This window comes from Phalacrocorax carbo, chromosome 3 (assembly GCF_963921805.1).
Source record: "Phalacrocorax carbo chromosome 3, bPhaCar2.1, whole genome shotgun sequence".
Lineage (NCBI taxonomy): Eukaryota > Metazoa > Chordata > Aves > Suliformes > Phalacrocoracidae > Phalacrocorax > Phalacrocorax carbo.
In genome coordinates this window covers 121,646,810-121,671,075 of record NC_087515.1, presented here as the reverse complement: position 1 = coordinate 121,671,075, position 24,266 = coordinate 121,646,810, and the positions used below count along the sequence as shown (strand labels likewise).

Here is a 24,266-nt window from a genome sequence, read left to right as displayed (position 1 = left end):
GGGAGGAGACAGAGGAGGACAAGAGAAAAGCACTGAGCTGATGCGCTTGTGGCAGTTGGTGATCCGCTGCTGCACAGGCATTGGCATGCTGAGAAGAAAAGCAGCAGAAGTTCACCACCATTAGAAAGCAGGAGGCTGAACATAACCTCAGACACCATTACCTAATGAAGGCTAATGTCCCACACTAACAACATTCTTGTTACATCTTAAAAGAATTGAACTGTAGGGGTCATTAACACAGCAAAATATTTTTGCTTTTATTTTCAAAATAAAATTTTAAAAGTCATCTTTGATCTGTTACAGACAAAAGCTATTTACAATTAAAACATTTTACAAAAATATATTTTTTTACTTAAAAATATAAAAGAAAGCATACGGATCAAGTCTGCAAGAGTTAAATTCTAATCCCAGAAGATTTTGGAAACACACAGTCACAAGTAAACATACAGCATCTGTGATACGCTACAGGTTCTACAATAAAGCATCCTTTTATCCATAACAGTATTTATTGCAAATATACAAAGTTATAAAACATTAGAAATCTAATAAGGGTACGATAAAGTAAGGTTCAGTAGATCTTAGTAGGAAGCAGAAGGAAGACATCCCCAGAGTTCTAGTTACTAAAGAATAACTGAAGTTGTTCTCGTGCTTATCATCAAGGTATGTTATTCAAAGCCTGGTAAAGCAAGATGTGCGACAACCCCAGGTGTGTGCACGCGAGTTAAGCCTGGATCCCTCAAGTACGGACTACCTGCACTACGTGTTTGCTCTCCCCCAGACATTCTCCTGGGCAGCTCTCGCCTCACTGAGCCCACATTTACCATCAATAAACATTCAAACTCCTCACCTGCACACTGACTTCTCATTTCTGTATCAACCCCTGCAACATTATGAATTCCTCTTCCCTAGGCATGGCTGAACAATAACCCTACCAAACGCGCTGTGGGCCACAAGAAGAGCTCTGAGACTGCTGAGTCAGACAGTCATATTTAGCTAACACTGAAAAGAGCTACCCACCAGCCACGATAAACCTCGCAGGCATTCGCTCTCCTTCCAGGAGTACTTCCAAAGAGGATAAAGCAATAAAGCACTCTAGAGAGAGTCCTTAACCTAAGAGCAGGTGGCAGGGAAGACGTTTGGAAAAAACTGAAGTATTTACCAACAAGTTTGGTGGTAATGACTGCCCTTTGAGGAGGCAGGGCCCACTAATTGCATTTCATATTAGAAATATTTCAGTATTAGTACCAGGCTTGTTCCAGTAATAGAAACGTTCCTTCAAAAGTTTCCTATTTCCCAATCATGGATTTAAGGTGTTCAAGTTTGTACTCTTCAATGAAGTCTTCAACAACACGCAGAGCTTTGACTTTCACCAGCAGGAGGAGAACTTCTTTTGTTTCGTCACTATCAAAAAAAAAAGTTTTACATAGCAGCACTTTCATGTACCTGACTTTTAAGTACACTTTGTTAATTTTAATAAGAGTCAAGTATCTCTCCTTGGCTGCTGTCATCAGGTGAGCTTGGCTACACCCATCACTAACCAGCATCCAGTGCCTCAAGCTATCACACTGAACCAGAACCGCAGCACCATTCCTTTACTTCTTGTTTTATCTATATATGTGACAAGAACATCCCTGAAAAGCATCAAATATTTGAGACTTACGAAATATTTAACACAAATTATATGAGGAAGTGCTTGAATCCCAAGGAAAGCCTTATCTGTTACCTGTGGTTGTTCTTGTGTAGCGTACGGGCGCATCGCAGCAGGTGCTGGCAGAAGTTCAGTAACTCGGGGAGAGTTGATCCACTTTCAAGATCCTGGAACCATCTTTCTGGGAGGCACGTAACCACCTGGTCACACAAAAAATATATTTGGAAAGGTTTACAAAGAAAAGCCTTTCAGTATAACCAAGTCATTTCTGATAGGGACGTCTCTTTTTGGCAGGTTCAGTCATTATTAGTGTGGTTTTTCTTTGAAACCAAGATTGATTATCCCTACAAGTAGTTATTCGTAAGAACCTATGGACCAATGTTTGCTCTAAAATGCTTTTACGCACCAAGGTCATTAAAAAATATTAAATTTTAATATTTTTTTCAAAATGTTGTTTAAGTTCTGAATTTTTAAAATATTCCATCTTCAGTCTAGACCCCTCTTTATGAAAAAGCTTTCAGCATACACTCTCTTCCAACATACACGTTATCTTTTACCTTCTTACACTTCTCTATATTATCCGGCCCTGGTGGTGTGTTTAAGAGGTTCAGAAGCAGGTAACGATTTAGCAACTTGCTCAGTCCCAAATCACGGACTGTTTCTTCTTTTACAATCCCATCCCAAAGGAGAACATTGGAGAGCAGCTGCAGGAACAAAGAAACAGAATATGCATACTTGGTGGCTAGAGGTGGGCTAAAACACAGTATTATATATTAAACTTAAAACTTATGTCCGTCCAATTTAAGTACTCACAACCCAGATTCACTCTCTCCAAATTTACTGTCAGTTAGCCACTAATAAGCTGCATATAGTAAATAATCTTACCAAGTAGGAGTGATTTTACATGTGCATATGAACTGTCCCCTAATCTGTGTCTATGTGACCTCCCAAGGTAGGGAGGAGCATTCTACCCTTCTAACAGGTTAACAAGTCGCTAAGGCCCAAGTACGGAAGACGACTATGCTTTATTTTCACAGAAGAGCTAGCAGTCAAATCTGAAAGTGTAAGAAAAGAGTATTTAACACACCCCCTACAAGAAATACAGACCAAGAACAAGTGGCATCCAATTCTAAGCAAATCGTCAGAGAATCCAAGGCAGAAATAAAAATAAGTTACCAAATCTGCTCAGGCTAGGACTGCACGCCGTCCCTCGGAACACGAGGGAGGTTGGTAGCCACCAACCTGAGGCTGTAGTTGATCTCGGTATTATTAGGAACTGTGAGTTTTCTTCTGTTGCCCCATCGCTATAAATCCTTATAATTGTTGTCATTTTTGAGTCTGATGTAAGAACGTGACTACTTTTCCCTTAATTCAGAATAGGTTAATTTTAAGGTAACTGTTAAACTGAAGGTAATTTACCCTTACAGACACAGCATGCTGTCTTTGCAGTCACCAGTCAAAAAGCACTCAAAGCCCACCACCTTTATGCATGTCTCTGGAGCACCTGATGGGACACTTCCATCTAACTGCACGAGCGAATAAAACATACATCACAGAAAAAGTGCTCCCACCGGCCAGCATCAATCAGGGAAGTACACAGCATAGTAACAAGCAGCATGTTTAAGCCCTGAAGCTACGCACTCTATCTATGCTAGGCGAGTCAGGCAATGCCAGTGGACAAACACTGAGCTTCATCATCTGCACTTCTGCATTAGAGGAGTTCCTGGCTCCCTTCTCACCCAAGCCAGTTAGTGTTCTTCCTAACTTCTGGGCATGGTTTAGAGGCCGTTCCTGATAAGCACCATGAAGATGGCAACGCGTATTGAAAGACAGGGTTTAACAGCATGACAGGGGGCTGCACAATGGCAGTGGGTCTCAGTGCCAGAGCACAGTCTCGAGCACAGATGAGTTACACCAGTCTAAGTATTAAGTAGGTCCCCAGAGTTTAACACGGAGGAGTTGCGGTACTGTTTACCCTGGGATGACTGAATTCACATCTCCACTCTAGAAAAAAGTGATAACAATTTTTCAGATATACAGAGCAAGAACACTTTAACTACTCTCCATTACCTCCCCTTCAAAGATGACCACTGTGACAGCAAAGACAGCGATCAAAAGCTAAAAGGAGAAAACTTCAACCTGCAGGAGAAAACACCCAGGTCTGACTGCCAGGAAAACACAACACAGTCCTAGAAGGTGGGATCAGAATCCCAAGTCTGTTTTTGTTTTTGCTAGGTGTCCTAACCCCCGAGTATTAAGCTCCCTCTTGCTTTCTCTTCACCTGTCCACCACAACAGCTCACCCCAGGAGCAGAGGCCGCACGTCTTCTGCAAAACAGACCTCAACACTTCCACATTTCCAGGCTTTTCAACAGAAAAGCAGCTCTGCATCATGACAACTGGAAGCACATGCAGGGCTAGGTATTGTGAATAGCAGGGGAACTGGAATGTTGTCTGGGATCTTAATGGGGTTTTACACATCTAAATCTCACCTTCAGTAAGAATCCAAATCTACTCCTAGAGGAAACATCTTCAGTAGAAAATGAATCACAGGCATTCAGAAATTCCTAACGCAGCACCCCAAAAGTAAAACTATACTGGTGTGCTTACGTCAACATGCAGTGATTATATTCTACAATAAGAGTTAGCATAACTAATGCCATTTTTTAAGGCAAATGGCCATCCTCTATGAGCTGGTCACATATGAGCCCCCTTCTCCCTCATTATCAGGTCCTGACGGTCCTGTGCACGAAGCAGACAAACCAAACAGATTTATTCTTCCCCTCCCTGCCAGCCTCAAGATTGCTGGGTGCCAGGCTGACTACGCCCATCCTTACCAGCCTTGAAGGTCCCAGGCACCCAGCCAGCGCAGCAGTGGTGACGACCCCATCGCACAACAGGGAAGCGTAACAGCACACAGAGCACTGTCCTTAAAAACAAGCAGTTACAAGTCCTAAGGGGAACTTGCACCAGAACTGCTGCTGGACAGTGACACCATCAGCCTCCCTGGTGGCCAGGGATGCCTCCACCATCCTCTGCTTACTTCAGTGACTGACTTGTATACTTTTATGTGTTTCTCGTCTAAGATTATGACTGTTGCGTTACTGATACTACAAGCCAAATATTAAGATTTGACCCAATCTGCAATGGGTCTGGGTAATTAGGAACCATAAGCTAAGCTGTGCTATAAATTCTGTGCTATGCTACTTTTAAAATTATGCTATACTGATTCTAAAAATCCTGTGCTACTCTCATCATAAGATACTGTGCTATGTTGATCATAAAATTCTGTTAAAAAAGAAATAAAGCTTCAATTGTACCTACAACTTAATGCCATCATCATCCTGCCCAGGATCCCCAAAAGAACCTGCCTGTACCCAGAGTGTTGGGTGAAGACTCATTAGCAGAGTGGCAATGAGTAATTAGTATGATGTAAGGGCAACTCGCTTGGCTGACTCACTCAAAGGAAAAAAAAAAATGAACGAGCAGGAACAGATGGTCAGATCAAAGCCTCTTGCAGAAGATGTACCAGCCGGGTAAATGGAAGCAAAGTGTTCATTTATAGTTTGTTCTTAAATCATCGCATTCAGGCTGCAGAGAGAATATATCCCTCACTGAGAAAAACAGTTATCCATCCTAATACAAATGTATTAATATCCCAGGACTCAGCCTCGCCTGAAGATACATTTCCTGACTGCAAAATATTTTTTCACTAAAGTGAATTCCAAAGAAAAACACCAGGTATATTTTCTCTACCTTAACAGCTGACCAAAACCGTCTTCCTTGAAATTTTGAACATAGTGATGATTTGTCTTCCACAGCGCTGGTCATGGAAAGAAGAAAACAGGTGGAGTAAGGATTTTGTTTTTTGTTTGCTTTTAAAAGAAGATAAACAGCCAATTGATCTCTTAGATACCGATGAATGTTAATTCTGGCATTCTTTCAGCAGTGACAGCCACAATCAGAACAAAGGTCATGGGAAACGGTTGTCAGTTTCAACCCATTATAATACAACTACTTTGAAGCAAGTTCCAATACAATTAGCAATTGGAAACACCCGTGTCTACACACCATGGATTCAGACCAAAACAGCATTGCTTAGAACCAAACATCCTACACCAGCTTTAGCAAAGCTTCTCTCCTAGCTGTATCTTACCCCGCAACTCCCAGACTCCTACTCATTCCCATCTTTGAAACAGGGTTTATATTGTTGATGCTTATTACTGGGCACTATTTTTAGTAATGACAGGAGGCATCAGGGGACACAAACATGTGAAACCAGACCACCTAACCTAACGCAGGCCTTCAGATGTAAGTTTCTACACTAAAACCAGACTGTGGACCTCGTACATGGGAAAGCTTTTGGTTACAGGAGCAAAAAAAGCATTAAGAGTTACCCCTATTAGAAAGGGTTCAAAAACAGGAATAAGGCTTCATAACCCTTCCTATAATAAGACAGTAGAAGGCATGGTTATTCCATTAACTGTTAAATGGGCACCTACGATACCTCTCTTTCCCACAGATGCAGATGAAATACAGGAAATAAAGTTTAAGAGAGTCCCAGAGTCAGCTTACCTTTTAGGATACAGAGGAATAAAGATATCTTCCTCTATAGATTTCTTCATTCTTAGGACAACCACGTTCATCAAATCCTATTTAAAAAGAATTATTAATGTGTCCTCACAAGAAAGTCTTAATCTTCTATTTGTAGCAGCTTCAACAGTTATTTTGTTCATCTAGAAGTCCAATGTGCTAATCAGAGCTAAGTACAGTTGCCATGTGTATATAATACGCACTAAGACCATGAATATATTAAAACCAGAAGACATCACAGCTGCAATTATCTGTACAGGATTATTTTTTTAAGATGAAGTTATTTCCCTGAGACTTTTTTGCATGTTAATTTGCAAGGCAGCAGGAAAACTCTATAAATAAACAATGAAGTTGTGCACATAAGATCTCCATAAAAAGCTGTGAACTTCTATGCAAAAAAAAAAGTCACCATAGCCAGGATAGTACGCAGTTTGAGGAAACATGCTCTTAGGTGCCACAGATCACCATCTACCTTTCTTTTAAAGCCTTTTCATTTATTTATTTACAGTTCTGGTTTACTTTACTTTCTGTACAAATGGTATCTTGGCTAAGGTCAGTTGTACCACTGGACTTCAAGGCATGGTTTCAAATCAGCGACCTTTGGAAGGCTCATCTGGAAGGCATAAACGTTTTCTTAAAAATATTTCTTTTCATACTCAGGGCCTAAACATCCATCCCATTTCACTAGTTTTACACTAGATAAACCTCATCAGAATAAAACCAGAATCAGGCTGAAGAAGGGCATGCTGGCGTGACTACGCATATAAAAGTAATTATTAAAAGATTGCTAAGATTACAAAGTAGTCTCTCTCCTAGCCAATTAGTTAACTTCTGGTGATTTTCAAGTTTTTGATCAATTATTGATCTACTTTATAAATACAAGATTAAGGAGTTGACCACCAGACCATTATTAGTATTTAAAGCTCAAATTTGGAAAATAATTAAATACAAATCTAAATTCTAGCCCTTGTTATCGCGGTGGAGCAAGAGTAGATCTACAGGTTCTTGGTAGGTACAGGCAGAATTTTTCTAGGAACAGGAGTTAACTTCTGCCCATCTCCCGTCATCTTCAGGAACGAGAGCATCAGAGAGCTGGAAGTTTAACTGTTGAATCTTCTTAATATAAAGTGACAAAATAAACAAGTAGTCAGAACTGAACAACTCCAGGACAGTGTTCTGAGCACCCACAGGAGCACACACAGAAAGCACACAGAGTGGATGAAGTTCCCCCTCCCCAGTACCAGAGGAGCTTTTACCTCTTTTGCTTGACTGCATTCATTTTTGGAAAGGACTTGTTTTTCAAAGATGTTACTGCAAAGCTGGACAAGGTTCTTTGTCTGTGAAGTAGATAAAGGATCCCACACATTCTTTACAAATGCTGGAAAAAAGGGAATTTCTTTCACTCACAATATATGCAAGTAGTTATCCGCTCTAGCTTCAAAGCATTACAATGTAACAGAACTAAACATATAAAAAGCTAAGCCTCTCGCATTAATCTTGAGAAGAGGCTACTTTAGCTTCACCCTGCGGAACTACATAATCACTACATCTGGGAGCACCATTATATTACTAACATTATTTGATACCTATCACTTTTATTTAAGGTTTGATCGCCTAGCTGCAGTGAACATTTTCAAGACACTCTTACTGTACCTGTAATTTTTGGAAGAATAGTTTTTTCAATCACTCTAGGCAAAACTTCTTGATCAGGATCATCCCTTTTTAATTCAGATAGATTTTTGGAATCACTGAATTCTTCTATAGCTCTGAACCAGGGCATCTCTTCCAACTCTGTAAAGTTCTGCTGAAAGATCATTCCTGTTAGTTGTTCAGCTGGTCAGGATTGAGAGAAAAGCTCCATCCAATGATACCATAGATTCCCACTTAGTTTCAGATCCACCCTCATCACTGAACAGGCCAAAGCAGCAAATCAGGAAAACTAGATGTAAGTCTAGAATTTAAAGCATAGGATTGTTAAGGTGTCATAAAAAGAGTTCTTCTCCTGAGTTCTTTGAAAAGGGGTGTTGCAAAAGGGGCTGGAATTCAGGGGAAAGGAGAAAGTTAAGATGCCAACTACATGCTTCAACTTCCGAGACCAACACAGTATGTTTCTATTCATTTCTAATGCACTGTGCTATGTATAGAAAAGACACCTCATTTTTCATATTTCTACATAATACACGAGCACACATACAATTTAAGAAAACAAAGTCAGCTGATGCACCTACCTCAAGCGGATTCCAATTTATTAACTGAACTCTGATCAACGGATTTAATAGTTTAGGCAGGCAGAAACTGATATAAGCATCACAGTAAGAGTCAGGAAACTTCTCTTTCCATTCCTGGAATTTCAACAGGATTTTTCTGATGTCACAAAAATCTGCATGTACATCTTCAAAGACTTTCCTACTATCCTCTAAAACGTTATCTATGGATAATATTCATTGGGAATAAAAAGAAACAATCACAGAACTTATTGAGGCATAAGCTAAAGAATTTATGCAACTATAGGACATAAGAAATATCTACATGACAAACGCAGTTGTCATATCTTTAACACGTCTGACACTGAAATGGGTTTTAAAACCGTTTCCCTGGAAAACCCAGTTTTGGAAAAAAATACTGTCAGAAGACCAAAAAAGGCCAGTTCCTTCACAATCTATTCCACAGATTTATACAACCACTGCATTTCAAGCTTTATACCAGCACAATAAAATTTCAGACATTAAAACACTTCTGGTTATCTGTAGAAAAGGTATTAGTTCCTTCCCTGCTCCTCTTCATCCATTCATTCCAGATAATTTACACAACAACCTTTAATTCACTCTATCTTCAGAAAATGAATTGATCATACAAAACACATTGTAGCATTGCACTGAGCACTGTCACATCAGCTTTGACATCATCTAAAGAGCTTACTTTAGTTCAAACAGTTGTGTGTAATGCCACCATCACATAACTCGTACCAAAAGAAATCTACAGCTGTATATACACCTGTTCTTCCCAAGTCGTTAGTCAGAACTCTCTGAACACATTTCTTTTCCACAGTGTGTAAACCTAAGAACATGTAACTCGAAGTATTTCTTTACCTTTCCTAAAAAAAGTAATTAAAAAGTATCAGAAAGATTTTGTTCTCAGACATCACAATAAGACTGTCACCAACCTCTGCTCTTCTGGAACTCGGTCGCCTCTGTCGGAGACAGCTCATCATCACTCGACATGCCTTCATGGTGACCAGCTTCTCCTGAACGCTCTCTCACTTGCCGTCTGCAAGTCCTGTATTTTGTAATGAACTCAGATGAGTTATCCTCCCCTTGTACATGGAAGCAAGCTTAACAAAAAAAAAAATCTGACTTCAAAAAAGTGTACTGGAAGCATGTTGTGAGAGCAACAGCCTAAGGAAGCACGATCAGGGACCAATAGTAATTCTGTAGCCATAAGGACAAACTGTGGAAGAAGGAGGTGTTTTGGGAACTGACATAAAAAAGGAGGTTAGAGCAATGTCTCCGATCTCCCCAGTGAACCATGTAACAACCTTCACCTCATTCCCGCTGATGAGGTTAGTAGCTCAACCCACCTGGAACACTAAACACCTAGCATGGTACTGCACACTGCCTCAGAGAGTTTTAGTGTACAGAAAACTACTGAGCTCTCAGTCTGACATCTCGGTTCTGGAACACCCGTGCAACTACCCACGTAAAAATTGACAGCACCCAGCTGCCAGCTGGGCTCAAAAAAGCTATTGCCATGACACTAAGGATCGTAACAGGCTGCAAAATCAAAAGCTGGCACCTCTGCCACCAGAAAATGAGATATCATATGAAAGTTATATGTATAAATAATTTCATAGTTATTTACATCAACTAGCATAAAGATTAACTGCTTCAAGTGGAATTCCTTATTGTATCATATTTCATCCACTAAAGTGCTGAAGTTCTTGTCACTTCAAAGCAGTTAGGACTTGAGGCACCAATGCAACTGAAAAACTTTCAGCGGTCCCAGTACCTTTGGAAAAAATCAGTAGCAGTCTCTGAACACTATAATATCCAAAACGTAATATCTGCCTACACTGATAGCAGGGGAGGGACTAGATATTGCTTTGCCTGACTCGCTGCCACCACCGCCCCCAGCAGCAGCAACACTGCCTAACTTTTTTTGCTATCTGTACAGTAATACAAAAAGTATGTTTCTGTATAAGGTCATAATTTTATTTATTACAACAGGACAGAAAAAGTTTGTCATATAGTTTTGTAAATAGCCTTACTTAAGACTTGTTAATTTAAAATAACAAGATCTATTTGCATTCAGTTTCAAATCAAGATGAAGAGAATGACATTAACAAATAGATGGTTTCCAAGTACTTTGAGTTTTAGAAACCAAATACCTATTTTTTTTGGTATAAACTCATCTAGTAATCGTACAGGTTTACATTCATCACTGCATAAATAACAGAAAGCCAGTGTACAGTACATTTATCAGAATTCAGCATGCACATACAAAATACCTACCTTCGATGTTCACACATTTCCAGAAGCTGTGTCTTCTCATCACCTTCCAAGCTGCCATTAGTTGGCTTGTCGTTCCCACCTACCAGAAGACAGAAGCAGCCAAAAATAAAATGGTATGATTTTAAAGTTCCTATTTTCTCAAACAGGAAACACCGATTATCCTTCTATCATTCTTCATTTGGAAAATGGCCAAAGAAAAATCAAAACTCCTAATCAAACCTCTAACAGCCTCCAGAGTAACACAAAGTACTATTAACTGCACATAGTCAAATGTGGTTGTTCCCTTAAAGCAGTTGATGAAAAGGTGAGTTTGATGACATTCCAGATCATGCTTATTGCTTCCCAATCCCGGAAAAGGAAGTTAGCGGCTCCCACAGCAGGTCCTTAGAGGTGTGAAAGGCAAGCACAGGGACCTGCCTTTGTCCTCCAAGTCAAAAACGAAACCATGGAGTAAATCAGAGTAACTTTTGATGTTCAGTTCCAACATTGCAATGGAAATTAAATCCCTGATTTACACTGTTCAAAATCATTGCATGTAGATTCAAGACTAGTCAGCTCCCCGCTGCCTCCTGCTTTCTGTGTGGTCACTGACTGCGACCCCAATTAGCCCTACTCTGACTCTTGAGTTCAACACAGAATTGGAATCTAGAAGCATTTTCTAGTTGGGCCATTCATTATCACTATTAGCTGGCTGATATGTGCACAGCACGCCAAGAAGAAAAAAAAGCATACTGTTACCAAAGCATTATCAGAGAAGAAAAACCAGCCTTTCCACTATATTACATACAACTAGGGACATAAAAAGCAATTAAAAGCACTGTTAAATATCCAAGCACAGTCTCATCTGTATTGAGCTGGAAGTAATAGTTGCTATTAAAACAATTTTATGGCACTACCTTTTTCTTCTTAACACCTGCTGTCAGTCTACTACACCATTTTACAAAATTATACAGGCTGCTAGCTTTCTCTTAGCAGCAGTTTATCCAGCTGAGTGAGAAGACTGAGCCCATATGATGAGTAGTTACTAGAAACTGGTGCGTCTGGCCTCCATCTGCTCCCAGCAGCTCCAAGCATATTGTCCTCGGTTTTGCCTAAACAGTTTAAAAGGGCTTGGTTTTGGAGGTTTGGGTTGTTTTCTTTAAACAGAAGCAGCGGAAGATTCACACTGCATATAAACAATACATTAGTGTGGAAAGAAAATACGAGAAAATTGTAATAATTCTTCCTACAGTGACTGAAAACACTATTTGTTTTAGATAAAACCCTTTCACAAAATGGCTCCTTCCTTCATGTCCTCCCCTTCATTAAGTGTCACCTTGTTTGAAATCTCCATTCTGAGCACACACGTAGCCTTAAAGGCATTCTCATGTAAAAGTGACGTTGTCAAGTAAACACACTGCTTTTTCATATATTCACCAGATCGCATAATAAGTGAGCTTTCTCCAACTTAAGACCTACTAGAACACTGACTAGGTTTTTCTTTTTAAATATTGATGGGAAGTTTCTGAATTGAATAACTAAAAATTGACAAACTACTTGGTCATGTTATGTTCACTATTAAACAAGAGAAAAACAGTATCATGGGCCTTACTGAGGTAAGGATTTCAACTGAGGCATAGTAGAGCACACCTACTGACAATTGGAAGGTGAAAATTACAACCTTCATCCAAAAAGTAACTGTCTATCTCTGCTCAAAAGAGTGAATGTTTCAATAAGAAAACTTCTAACTTCATACTAACTTGTCAGATGTTGAATATAAGCAGATTCGTTTTTCAGCTCATCTTGCCTTCGTTTCAATACTCTCATGGCTCGTCGCTGAAGAAGTGCATGCACAGCCAATTCTAGATCATTAATGTATTTCAGCTGAAATATAGTAAACAGTAATCAGGTTTTCAATTAATTAAGATCCCAAAAGAATTAAAAAAAAAAGTTTCCATGGGTTTTCAGCATAGCTGCGAAATTAGAACCGAAGTACCACAGATTGAAGAGTAATTCCTGGTCCCTGGAGTTTTTCAGACTTTTTTGTATGGCTGAAAAACATAAACTAAATGCCAGTTACTCATCACAGGACTACCTAAGACTTCATACAAAAGGATTCAATAGCATGCTATTGGTGCATTTAGTCTGCTTTCGAGCCATTCGCCATTAAAGAAAACGTATTAACTAACATTTGTTCTCTTTAACATTGCATTAAGAACTTCACAACTGCAATGCAATTAAGTGATGTAGATCAGATTTGATAGCACTATCCATAGTGTAAGTAAACTGCTGTTATCCTCTGAGGCCAAACTTTAGGCAGCTCCTCCCCTTCACCCAGTCTTTACTTTTTTAAATACACAAGGTTTGTAGTTCAGGAAACAGATGCAACTGATACATAGACAAATTCTCACAGAGCTCTGCTAACTCAATCCCAGCCCAAACCTAACATGAAATCTTAGTATCTCTGTATGTAACCCTGAATAAAAACATTTTGAGACATCCCAAAACTGAATTTAAGCACCACCTCTCATTCAGCTTCAGTGCACTCTGGTTACTAGACCTGCAGAAAACTCCCTCCAGTTACTTTTTGTTTTCATCCAAGAGAACCTAGGTGAGATCACAGCTCAAGTCAGTATACCTATGCTAGCTTGATCATCATTCAGGTGAGGGTGGATTGGTTTTCCCTATATTTTGTTTCCTGTTATGTTAAAATTTCTGGTAGAACTGGTTCTTAACTGAGTGCTGCCCCTCATCACTTCCAAACAAAATCCTCTCATCTTTCATTTACAGAATGTACCTTTATCATCTTAATAAAAAAAAGGAAAAGGAAAATACTCATACTTTTTCATTCAAACAGTTTATCAAGTTTTCTACATAGGTCTTCATGGCCCTGTAGAATTTGTAATTCAGAGCTGCATCCGAAGACTTCTCTAACTCCTGGACAGACATCTTTGAATTTTCTATATCCTCCATGTATTTTTCATACTCCCTCTGGTGGGCACGGTGCACATCCTGTAATGACGTTATCCTAAAAAAGAGAAACCCAGACAACTAAAACTATTGCCAAGTTAACAGTTGATACATTCTAAAATATTTTTCCCATTATAATCACATGCAAAATCTTTGCCTGTGCTAATAATAGTACATGCACTTGAGCTAAGAGGCCTTGAAAGATTTATCTCCTGCCAACACTTGCAGAAGCATGGGGTGTGGACAAGCATCATGCTTTGGAGACTCAAACGTCACTTACGTAGTGCTAGTTTTGAAAGCACCTCTGACATCTTACCTGGATTCCTCAATACGCCACACTTCCCAAAAACACAAAAAGCCAGATTTTGTGACATCACATTAAATGGATGTACCCAACACGATCTGAGGAAAACTACAGCTCATGTCAGCATGCCCATAGTGGTTTAACGTAAGTTGCATGGATAGCAGTACCTATAAGCATCCACCATGTGCTCACCACTAAATACAAACCAACTGAGGACTCTTGCTGCTAGTAAGCCATAAATCCCAGGAACCTCTGTCTACAGCTGTCACTAACTCAGATCTAATCAGATCACTAATCACTAGTGATTAGTAGATATGGATCAGATCACCAATCAGATAGGTAGCACAGGAGCATTTACACGTATTACAATTCTGCTTCCTCTTTTCTTTTCATCCATTCCCTCCTTACATAGCCCAAGTGATTGCTCAGCTTGAGCAAGCCTGTAACAGAACCAAGAAACAGACCACAACTTATTTCATTTCTCTGTAGCAGGGAACACTTTTCATTGAAAATAATTGAACTAAGCTGTTGTTCTCTACTGTGCTACAAGTTTAAAAAGCTATTTCAGCATTTATCATGTTAAACACATCTATAAAGCTTACATCAAACAGGTTGCCCCTCCCTTTCTTGCTGTCTTCCAAATAGGTTTCCCACTCTTGATAGCCTTATTCGCATTTTTCTTATTTGATTCTGTACCCAAATTCCTACTTCATTTAACTCACTCCTTTCAGGTGATTACAGCAAAGAAAGCATACGTTTCCACAAAAACATTCACTCCAATTTAGTTGCAGTTCTTTAAACAAGCACATGAATAACGGCCTGTACAAAGCAAAGGATATACAGAGAGAGCTTGGTGCAAGTCTGTAGCACACATTTATGTTTCAGCTGTATAATGTTACTTGTCTAAACTTATCTCAACAGCTGCTTCCTGGTGCTCTGAGAGAAGACAGGGTATGGCTTACCTTAGGATGCCTGACCCCAGCTGTCCTTCTCACACACCCTCTTGGAGGCTCCCACCTCCATCCCAGGACACTTCAGCTGCACATACAGCAGCTGAACAGCTAAAGAAAAGTCACAGCCTGGCACACAACTAAAAAAAAAATCAAGGCAGGTTCTAGTTTGCCTAAACAGGCTGTAGAGAACTTACTGCTGCTTTAGGAAATACTGAGGTATTTTTGCAGCTGGTAGGAGAACCACCATAAGAGGGCTAGAATTGCCAGCTCCATCTGCCCTCATTGAAGTTTTGCTTGCTGGGCAAACATAACATTGAATCAATGCTCCTGTCAAGAACTACCAGCAAGCATAAAAAGCTGCTGCCATTTAAATGAACTTACTCTCTAAAGTTCTAATTGATAAAACAGTCTTGAAAAGTCAAAATGCTCCCCTACAACAAAGCATTTCCTGGTAAAGTTAAAAACTTTAATACTCTACTGGACATCACAACAGGTGTATTACACATGAATTAACAACCCAAATCCCTCCGATACTCTGGAAAAAGAATAAGACTTCAAAGCTGTCATCCCTCATTCTGTGACAAAAACTCAGACAACTCGAAATTTAAGTTTGTAAGAGTTACCTTTCAGTCAGTCGCTTCTTCACAATTTCCAAGTTCACAGGTGGTAGAGAAACAGAGGGATCAAACTTTGGTTTAGCTGGCTGAGATTTACACAGGGAATCATCATCAAAACCTTCCTGCAAGAAATTTAAGCATTAATTTTTAATACACCATTTACACAAGTTTTTCCTCTGCAGTTCTATAGATCAACAAGACGGACCATTTGACTACAGAAGGCATATGATATAAAGACACATATTTCATTCATCAGATTAAGTACAGAAAATGTTGTATAGAAAAGTACAACAAAAGCAAGGGTGATGAAGTATAAAAAGCTGCATACATATGTTGTATAAAAATATGCAGTTCATAAAAATACAAACAGCACAAAGTAATCCGTAATTTAGGGTACACTTAAGCTGTTGTCTTGGTCTAAAAATATTGTAACTTTCAATAACACATAATGCTTCTATATGGACAGCTGCGACTTCACTAGTATTAAGATTCTAAATATAAAAACGTAGAAATAAACTATAGCCAAGCAGTGATGATACCTGATTTCTCATATCTTGCTTTTTCAAAACTATTTGAATATATTTATGATAAATTATTTGCCATCTATTTAGTCACATATTGTATTTTCTCATATTAAACTTTTATTTCCTCCCCCCCCAAAGATATGAATGCTACCTTCTGACCAAGCCAGTGGTCAAAAGATTTTTTTTTCATCCTGACAACTCAGCTTAATTGTAACTATAACTTAAAAAAGGATTCCACTGAATTCTAGCTTATATAGACAGTTGGCATTCTAAAACAGTAGAAGTTTGTATATTAAAATCAACCCAAAACCATCAGGTGAAGCAATGAACTCCATGACTAACAAGGTCTGCTACTAAAAATCGTAGTTTCCTCAACAGCAGAAATTAAGTTTGAGAAACAAGTAGAGTATGAGGACCCAAGAACACCAGTCATACTGGATTTGAAATCCAGCAGCAGAGATCTAACTTTCTCCCAGTCCTCTAACCACTTCCATTTAAAAGGCAGAAATTTCTACAATTGTTTATTTTGAAATTAAGAACGGGCTATTCAGATTTTCCTAGTCTGATCCAGAGTAGGTGATTCAAGCCAGTAACAAAAACTTCCAGCTCATCACAAGATACACAGTTCATTTTTGCCAATTATTTACCACAAAAGAACCACAATTCTGCTGAAGTGTGAAAGAGCTCTCTGCCACTCAACAGAAATTTAGCATAATAAAAGAATAATTCTTGCTTTGTGACTTTTTGACGTTTGCAGTATTTGCATACTCTTGCTTTCAAGATCCCTTGCATGGCAGCAAAAATATCAGGGTTTAGAATTTCATTCTCTGCTTCTCAGTGTCTTCCGTCACCTACAGGTAGACAACAAAACCCTGCTTCTGAATAGCTAGACAGACATTACAGATTTTCATCATCATCCTCCCCTATTTCTGTTGCCTGTTCTCTGAAGAATTAGGGTGTAACTTCCCAGAAGTCTCCCTAATGAGAGGGCAGGTAGGAGATATGACAGTACTCCAGATCTCTTGCCAATGAACAAAAAGCATCTTCCAATGGTTAGGAAAGCTTGTGTCACCTGAGAGAGTTTAATGGCTTTCTTTATTTGCTGTTCTTCCCACTTCATTTGTGCTTCATCTTCACTTGACTCATCGCTCACAGACACTGGAAGCAAAACCAATCATTACTAGATATAATTACATCCTTTATCTGTTTTTCCCCTCCCACGTTCTCCTCCTTCTAAAGCAACAACGGTTCTCCCAACCATTACAGGGAAGTGATACACACAAAAACCAGCACATTAAAAAATTGTAGATGGAGGACATACAAACTGAAAGGCAAGGAAGGCTGGAAATGGCTAGTGGGATTTGCAGAATTCACACCAATATTAATTTGCCCAACATACTGGTTCTCAGACAACTACTGCTGCTGTGTGAGGAGCACAAATATCTAATTTTTATGTTTCAAAGCAAAGCTGTGTATAGTACACATAAATAAGAGTAAGTGCAGTTAGACTATAACAGTGACATTATACACAACAAATTCTTGAGTGCTCTAAGATGTATGCTCTACTATAGATACAAAAATATCTCTTCAGCATTAATCAGAATTGCAGAATCAGCTCATAGTTACACATTACTTATAACCTTTATTCAAATAATAAGGCCAGTTTACAACTCTGGTAAACCAGTGCTTTGCCAACGAAACTAAGCAGCTATAAGAGGAAAAAAAGCAATGGAAAAGCCACATATTCTTCACGTGCAATAGTTTTGTTTACTTCTGAAGGGCTGGGTTGCGGGGTCTTTTCCTCCCTTTTCAAGAACAGCCATAACATCAACACAGGGAGAGCACTGGGAAGACCAGACCAGAAGCAGGAGGCAGGATTTTAAAAACTTCAGCGGGACAGTTTGTCTTATGCCACAGCAACTTGATTCACATTAAATGCTGTGCGTCCTATAAGGCAATTTTTTTGCAGTCAACAAGGCCAAAAATCATTTTTGAAGTGTTTCTCAAAGCACCCTGCACCACCACATTAGTGCCACCTACACCAGATTAACGTCCCATATAAATGTCAAGCACCAGCTGCATGGCCTTTTGCCAAAGGCCCTGGGGAGCAAAGCCTTGTGCTGCACTCGCTCTTTACCGGGCAAGTCCCACATTCTTCCAGATGTCAGTAAAGCAAAACCATAAACACCGGGAGAAACAGCACAAACTCACCCAAGTGTTCAGTTATCCTCTGCCTCAGAGTTCTTATTTTAGGAGCAAAATTGAGATTCTTTGTATCAGACTCATCTTCACTCTCTAAATCACTGCTTTCTCTTCTCTGAGAGATCTGATGACTGTTTGAAACATCCAGTGGAAGATAATCAGCCCGTGTCCTGGCTAAGTGACGTTTCCTCCGAGCGGCATCAATGCAGGCTGCACTGGGGATATTACCTGCGTTGAAGAGAAAGAAAATCTAAGCAAAACTCTAAAAGCACCACTCTGTATCACTTCTAATGTCAATAATCACTACTTTTCAGGATCACTGTACAATTCTGAATACAGGACAAGATAGTTTTCTGTTAAGCTTACCACACTGAATATAAGGAGATGGAAAAGCATTAAAAAGTGACTCAGCCTAAAAACAAAAGTTCAGACTTTTTCCTTTTAAACAAATTGTCATTAGCCTGTCCTCCTTTTTTCCATCTCCCCAAAAGATATGGGTTACTAAACTTACTGAGTTTACAAAGAAATCCAAAGTTTACAAATCAGCACAAATGAACTTAAATTTTAATCTCATGAGGGCAATCATGCATCGTTAAACAGGATTTTTATTTTGGTACCTTTCTTTCAAAACCAATGGTTATAATTTCTGATCCATTTCCAAAACTAACACAGAAATACAACAAACATCTGCAACCAAAAATACTGGGGAACTGCCACTATTCTTTCAGAGGGGTAGCCCTCACTCAGCACAAACAAGCTGCCTACACCTTACATGATTTAAGCTGAGTGTGATTCATCTCACCTGTCTTGTCACATACTTCAAACAAAGAATGTTGTAAAAAAACTTCCTTTTAAAAAAAAAAATCCAGGAAACTAACCTGGTGATAAATCCTTCCTCCTCTCTGGCGAGCTGGACTCATTTTCAGAGTCTGAGCTGTCCTCACTTCGTGAAGAATAACTTTCATCCTTCCCCTCCTCTTCTTCATGAGTGCCTTTGGTGTTGCCAGTTCTAGGCTCTAACTGACAGGTTTCTGTTTTAGGGGGAAAAAAAGTAAGATTCATTATTTCAGTGTCAGGCACATAAGCTTCCAGCAGCTAACTGGTCACCAGTAACTATTTACACCTTGCTGCAGCAAAGACCAGTCACTTATCTACCTCTACCTGTCCTCATCAAAACACATCAAACCTTCCAACACTCCAAGAAAGTGATTTACAAACCAATTCTTGCCTCGAATCAAAGCATCTGTGATGGACACACTGGTTTTGGACTTTCTGAGACACAGAGCACATATACATGCACAAAAGCAATGATACCGGTTCCCAGATGACAACTGTTTAATATCCTGATAGCTCACAGCATGTTTGGATTCATCTCCCTTGACTTTATAAACTGTATTTTAAAAGTGCTTTTTTTTTTTAAGCATTTATAATGGGGGAATGGAGTCCTTATTTAAGCTATAAAGGTTTCTGTATGTCTGTCTTGTCTTCCATTACCTTCAAATTCTTTAAAAGCATTGATTTCTCTTCATCTGCCACTACATCTTCATTAAATCATCAGATTACTGAACAAAAGTGTGCCACCTTTTATAAGAATTTACAGTAACTTTTATAAGATATTACCAAGAAAATTTACCATCTTATCTGAATCACAATCCCACAGGGAAGTCTAATTCATTTTTATCTAACAGTAGCAATTAAGGTATATCTGTGAATTGACAGAGGTGTCAAAAGGGTACTAGAGGGGAAGAGACCTTTAAGGCACACTTGTTTGTAAAACACACAAAGCCCAAATATCGCAATAGTTCAAGACTAGGAATACTACCTAAACAAATCAAGGCTATCGACTGTATTAAAATATTTAAAAGCTGTAATAGCACAGAGTTTAATAACACGAAGTTTAAGGTTTACAATAAGATTTACAAAAAAATCCTAATAAGTTTACATTTTCTCTCAATGCAAATACTCCAGATCAAACTGAAATTTGACTGCAATAAGCAGTGGACAGTTGCCACACAGTTTGAAAGATATGATGCTGAAGTATAAATTTGAGAAGTTTATTAACTCTGATGTACTACTGGGGTTCTGCATAACGAGGTCTTCTGAAGAACAGCCTCCAAGTTCTGATACTGTTTTTACCAAGGTCATACAGAAAATAATTTCAGCACAAACAGATTAAAATTATAAACCCATAAAGTAGCATTATAAGTGCAATCCTGGGTTCAATTGACAAGTAAAAAAAAAAATCTAACAGCAGTATTTGTACATCACTCTCCACTTACTGATTTTGTAATCTATTTTCATACAAGTATTCCATAGAAATATTTAACTGAAAAAACTACTTACTTTTGCTGTCTTCAGTCTTTGTCTGTGCAGGTAGCAGGCTTTCCTTCTTTTGAATTCTAAAGGTTACTTCACTGAAGGCTGGTTTTTTAATTTTGAAAAACTGTTCATCACCTATTCAGATAAAACAAAGTTATTCTGAGTAACATTAACAGAGAGAGAGCAGTATATGTGCATATAAAGTACACGTAACCTCTACATCCACACAGCATATTTTTCAAAGTTCTGGCTGCATTAAATCTAATTAGTTCTACTGCTATCACTCAAGATCCACCACCTCTTAATTTAAAATTGTACAGCTCAGCCTCCTCAATACAGCAACACTGTAGTTATTTAAGCTTGTTCATCATTAACTACACTAGTCATAGAATCATTAAGGTTGGAAAAGACTTCTAAAGTCATCAAGTCCAACTGTCAACCCAACACCCCCACGCCTCCTAAACCATGTCCCCAGGTGCCACATCTACACATCTTTTAAATACCCCCAGGGATGGTGACTCCACCACCTCCCTGGGCAGCCTCTTCCAATGCCTGACCACTCTGTCAGTAATGTTTCCTAATATCCAACCTAAACCTCCCCTGATGCAGCTTGAGGCCATTTCCTCTTATGCTATCACTAGTAATGTGGGAGAAGAGACCAACCCCCACCTCACTACAGCCCCTTTCAGGTAGTTGCAGAGAGCGATAAGGCCTCCTCTCAGCCTCCTCTTCTCCAGCCTAAACACCCCCAGCTCCCTCAGCCATTCCCCATCAGACCTGTGCTCCAGACCCTTCACCGGCTCCATTGCCCTTCTCTGGACACACTCCAGCACCTCAATGTCCCTCTTGTCCCGAGGGGCCCAAACCTGAGCCCAGCATTCGAGGTGGGGCCTCCCCAGTGCCGAGCACAGGGGCCCCATCCCTGCCCGGCTCCTGCTGGCCACCCCAGTGCTGACACAAGCCCGGGGGCTGGTGGCCTCCTTGGCCACCCGGGCACTGCTGGCTCATGCCCAGCCGGCTGTCAGCCAGCACCCCCAGGGCCTTCTCCGCCGGGCACTTCCCAGCCCCTCTGCCCCAGGCCTGCGGCGTTGCCTGGGGTTGGTGTGACCCACGGGCAGGGCCCGGCACTGGGCCTTGTTACACCTCATACAGCTGGCCTCGGCCCATCCATCCAGCCTGTCCAGGTCCCTCTGCAGAGCCTTCCTGTCCTCGAGCAGACCGACACTCCCACCCAGCTCGTTGTCACCTGCAGTCATGCAATCGCACACTATCTCCTCGCTCCTTCTGGTTTTCTCAAGCTCTAAGAAGCTCGCAAAAGCGCCCAGCCAAAAGCACACGGCCATCTGTCATCCTCGGAGGGCTTTTACACGCACTCCTCTTACACACGCTCACAAGCACCCTTCCATAACACAGCTCGCCTGGGTACAAAGAGGTGCCCCGAGGGTCCCCGGCCGGGCTCGGTGAGGCGGAGTGCGGAGGCGCCGCCCCTTCAGCCGATCGCCGCCCCTCCCGGCCGGCGGGGCGTGAGGCCCCGGCCGCCGCCGAGTCCTTACCGTCCCGCTCCTCCTCGCCACCGAAGCTCAGCAGGGCCTTTCCCCCCCGCGCCGGCCCGGTTCCGGCGAGGCGCGGCCCTCGTCCCGCAGCCGTCCTTCCGCTCCCGTTCTCCTCCCGGTCCCCGGGGCCGCCCGCCGGCTCCCCTGGGGACAGCGGCCCCTCCGTCGCCGCCGACCTGGCCCCCTCGGGGGACGCGGCGGCGCTGCCGGGGTCCCCCCCGCCTTCCTCGGGCTCCGCATCCCGGCCGGGGGCTGGTGGCGGCGGGTCGGCGACTGGTGCCGCCGGCGGCTCCTCCTCGCTGCTGCTGCCGGCGGAGGCCGCGCGCCGCCTGCCGCGGAAGTTCCGCGGGGGCCGGCGGAACATGCCGCCCGCCGAGCCGCAACAGCGCAGCGCCGAGCTGCCGCGCATGCGCGACGGGCCCTAAGCCCCACCTCCGCGCCAACCCCGCCCCGGGGCGCAGACCCGCCTCTCCACGCCTCGTCCTGCCGGAGGTGGGCGGGGCACAGGGCTGCTGCCCAATGAAGGCGAGGGGGCGTGCCCGGAGTGTAACCCTTGAGGAGCCGGAGGGCGGGCGGGGGCGGAAAGCAGGAGGCAACGAATTAATGCCGGTAATTAACTGATCATTGATGCGCAACAATGAAATTTGTTTGAAGGGCCGTGGGCCTGTTTGTGGCAGGGGCTGCCCTGGTGGGTGCTTCCCCTGCTTGTCGCTAGGTCATGGAAAACTTACCCCTTTTTTTTTTATTATCTTGTTATTGTATACATAATTTATAATGATTTATAAATAATGTAAAGTATAAATAATGTCGATTAATAATAAATATATAATCAATAGTGACTATTCATAAATAAGTTGTTTTATAATATAGATTATGTAAATTAACACATTACTATATAATTATCAATGCATAATTATTCATAGATCAATTCACGATTTCAGAATTATTAATCATATAAACGAAAATTCATTTTTTAAAGTGAAAATTCTTTAATAATAAGTAAATAAATAAAACCCCATATTTATAATAGTATAACACATTATTATAAACATGAAGCTGTCGTGGTTTAGCCCCAGTCAGCAACTGAGCACCACACAGCTGCTTGCTCACTCCCCTGACCCCAGTGGGATGGGGGAGAGAATCAGAAGAGCAAAAGCAAGGGAACTCATGGGTTGAGACAAGAACAGTTTAATAATTAAAATAAAATACTAATAGTAATAATGGTAATGATAATAATGATAATTATGAAAGTAGTAGTAGTAATATAAGGAAAAGGAAAATAATGAGAGACAAATTAAACCCAGGGGAAAAAAAGAAGTGATGCAACTGCTCACCACCTGCCGACTGACGCTGCCGGTCCCCAAGCTGCGATTGCTGCCTTCCCCAGCCAGCTCCCCCCAGTTAACATACTGGGCATGACATCATATGATATGGAATATCCCTTCAGCCAGTCTGGATCAGCTGTCCTGGCTGTGCCCCCTCTCCTCCCAGCTCCTTGGGCACTTGGCAGAGCACGGGAGGCTGGAAAAGTCCTGACCAGCACTACTTATCAACAACTAAAACATTGGTGTATTGTCAAACTTATTCTCATACTAAACCCAAAGCACAGCACTGTGCCAGCTACAGTGAAGAAAATTAACTCTATCCCAGCTAAAATCATGACAGAAGCTTATTCCGTAACTTGTTCTCAAAAACTAATCACACATTTTTATCCCTCTCTCTAGGTTTAGCTCACTGAAGGAGTCAGGCAGGTGCCAGCGCTGGTGTGAGGGGAGGGGATAGAGTGTACCCTCAGCAAGTTCCCTGATGATACCAAGCTGGGAGGAGTAGCTGTTACACCAGAAGGCTGTGCTGTCATCCAACGACACCTGGACAGGCTGGAGAGCTGGGCCCAGGGGAACCTCATGAAATTCAGCAAGAGCAAGGGCAAGGTCCTGCACGTGGGGAGGAACAACCCCACGCACCAGTACAGGCTGGGGGTTGTCCTGCTGGAAAGCAGCTCTGCTGTTGAGAAGGACCTGGGAGTGCTGGTGGGCAGCAAGGTGACCATGAGCCAGCACTGTGCCCTTGTGGCCAAGAAGGCCAACGGTGCCCTGG

The 24,266-nt window shown here is 41.2% G+C and overlaps 1 protein-coding gene across 4 annotated transcripts; it reads right to left on the bottom strand.

Annotated features, from left to right (window-relative positions):
* Positions 1-236: 236 nt before the first annotated feature.
* GCFC2 (GC-rich sequence DNA-binding factor 2) lies at positions 237-22,604 on the bottom strand. 4 transcript variants are annotated; one of them, XM_064448157.1, is made up of 18 exons: positions 22,170-22,604; positions 20,641-20,751; positions 19,176-19,328; positions 18,307-18,525; positions 17,168-17,253; positions 15,578-15,693; positions 13,569-13,755; positions 12,488-12,611; positions 10,749-10,827; positions 9,404-9,516; positions 8,469-8,668; positions 7,894-8,044; positions 7,497-7,618; positions 6,223-6,299; positions 5,404-5,470; positions 2,206-2,352; positions 1,724-1,848; positions 237-1,401 (listed from the first exon to the last, which is right to left on the bottom strand). In XM_064448157.1, exons 1-18 carry the CDS (start codon positions 22,576-22,578, stop codon positions 1,287-1,289), a joined length of 2,601 nt encoding a protein of 866 aa, XP_064304227.1. In that variant the 5' UTR covers positions 22,579-22,604; the 3' UTR covers positions 237-1,286. The 4 variants fall into 4 exon arrangements, with proteins under 4 accessions (XP_064304227.1, XP_064304228.1, XP_064304225.1 ...); XM_064448158.1 differs by having other exon boundaries at positions 7,894-8,041; XM_064448155.1 differs by having other exon boundaries at positions 13,569-13,771; positions 15,579-15,693.
* Between the last annotated feature and the right edge of the window lie 1,662 nt (positions 22,605-24,266).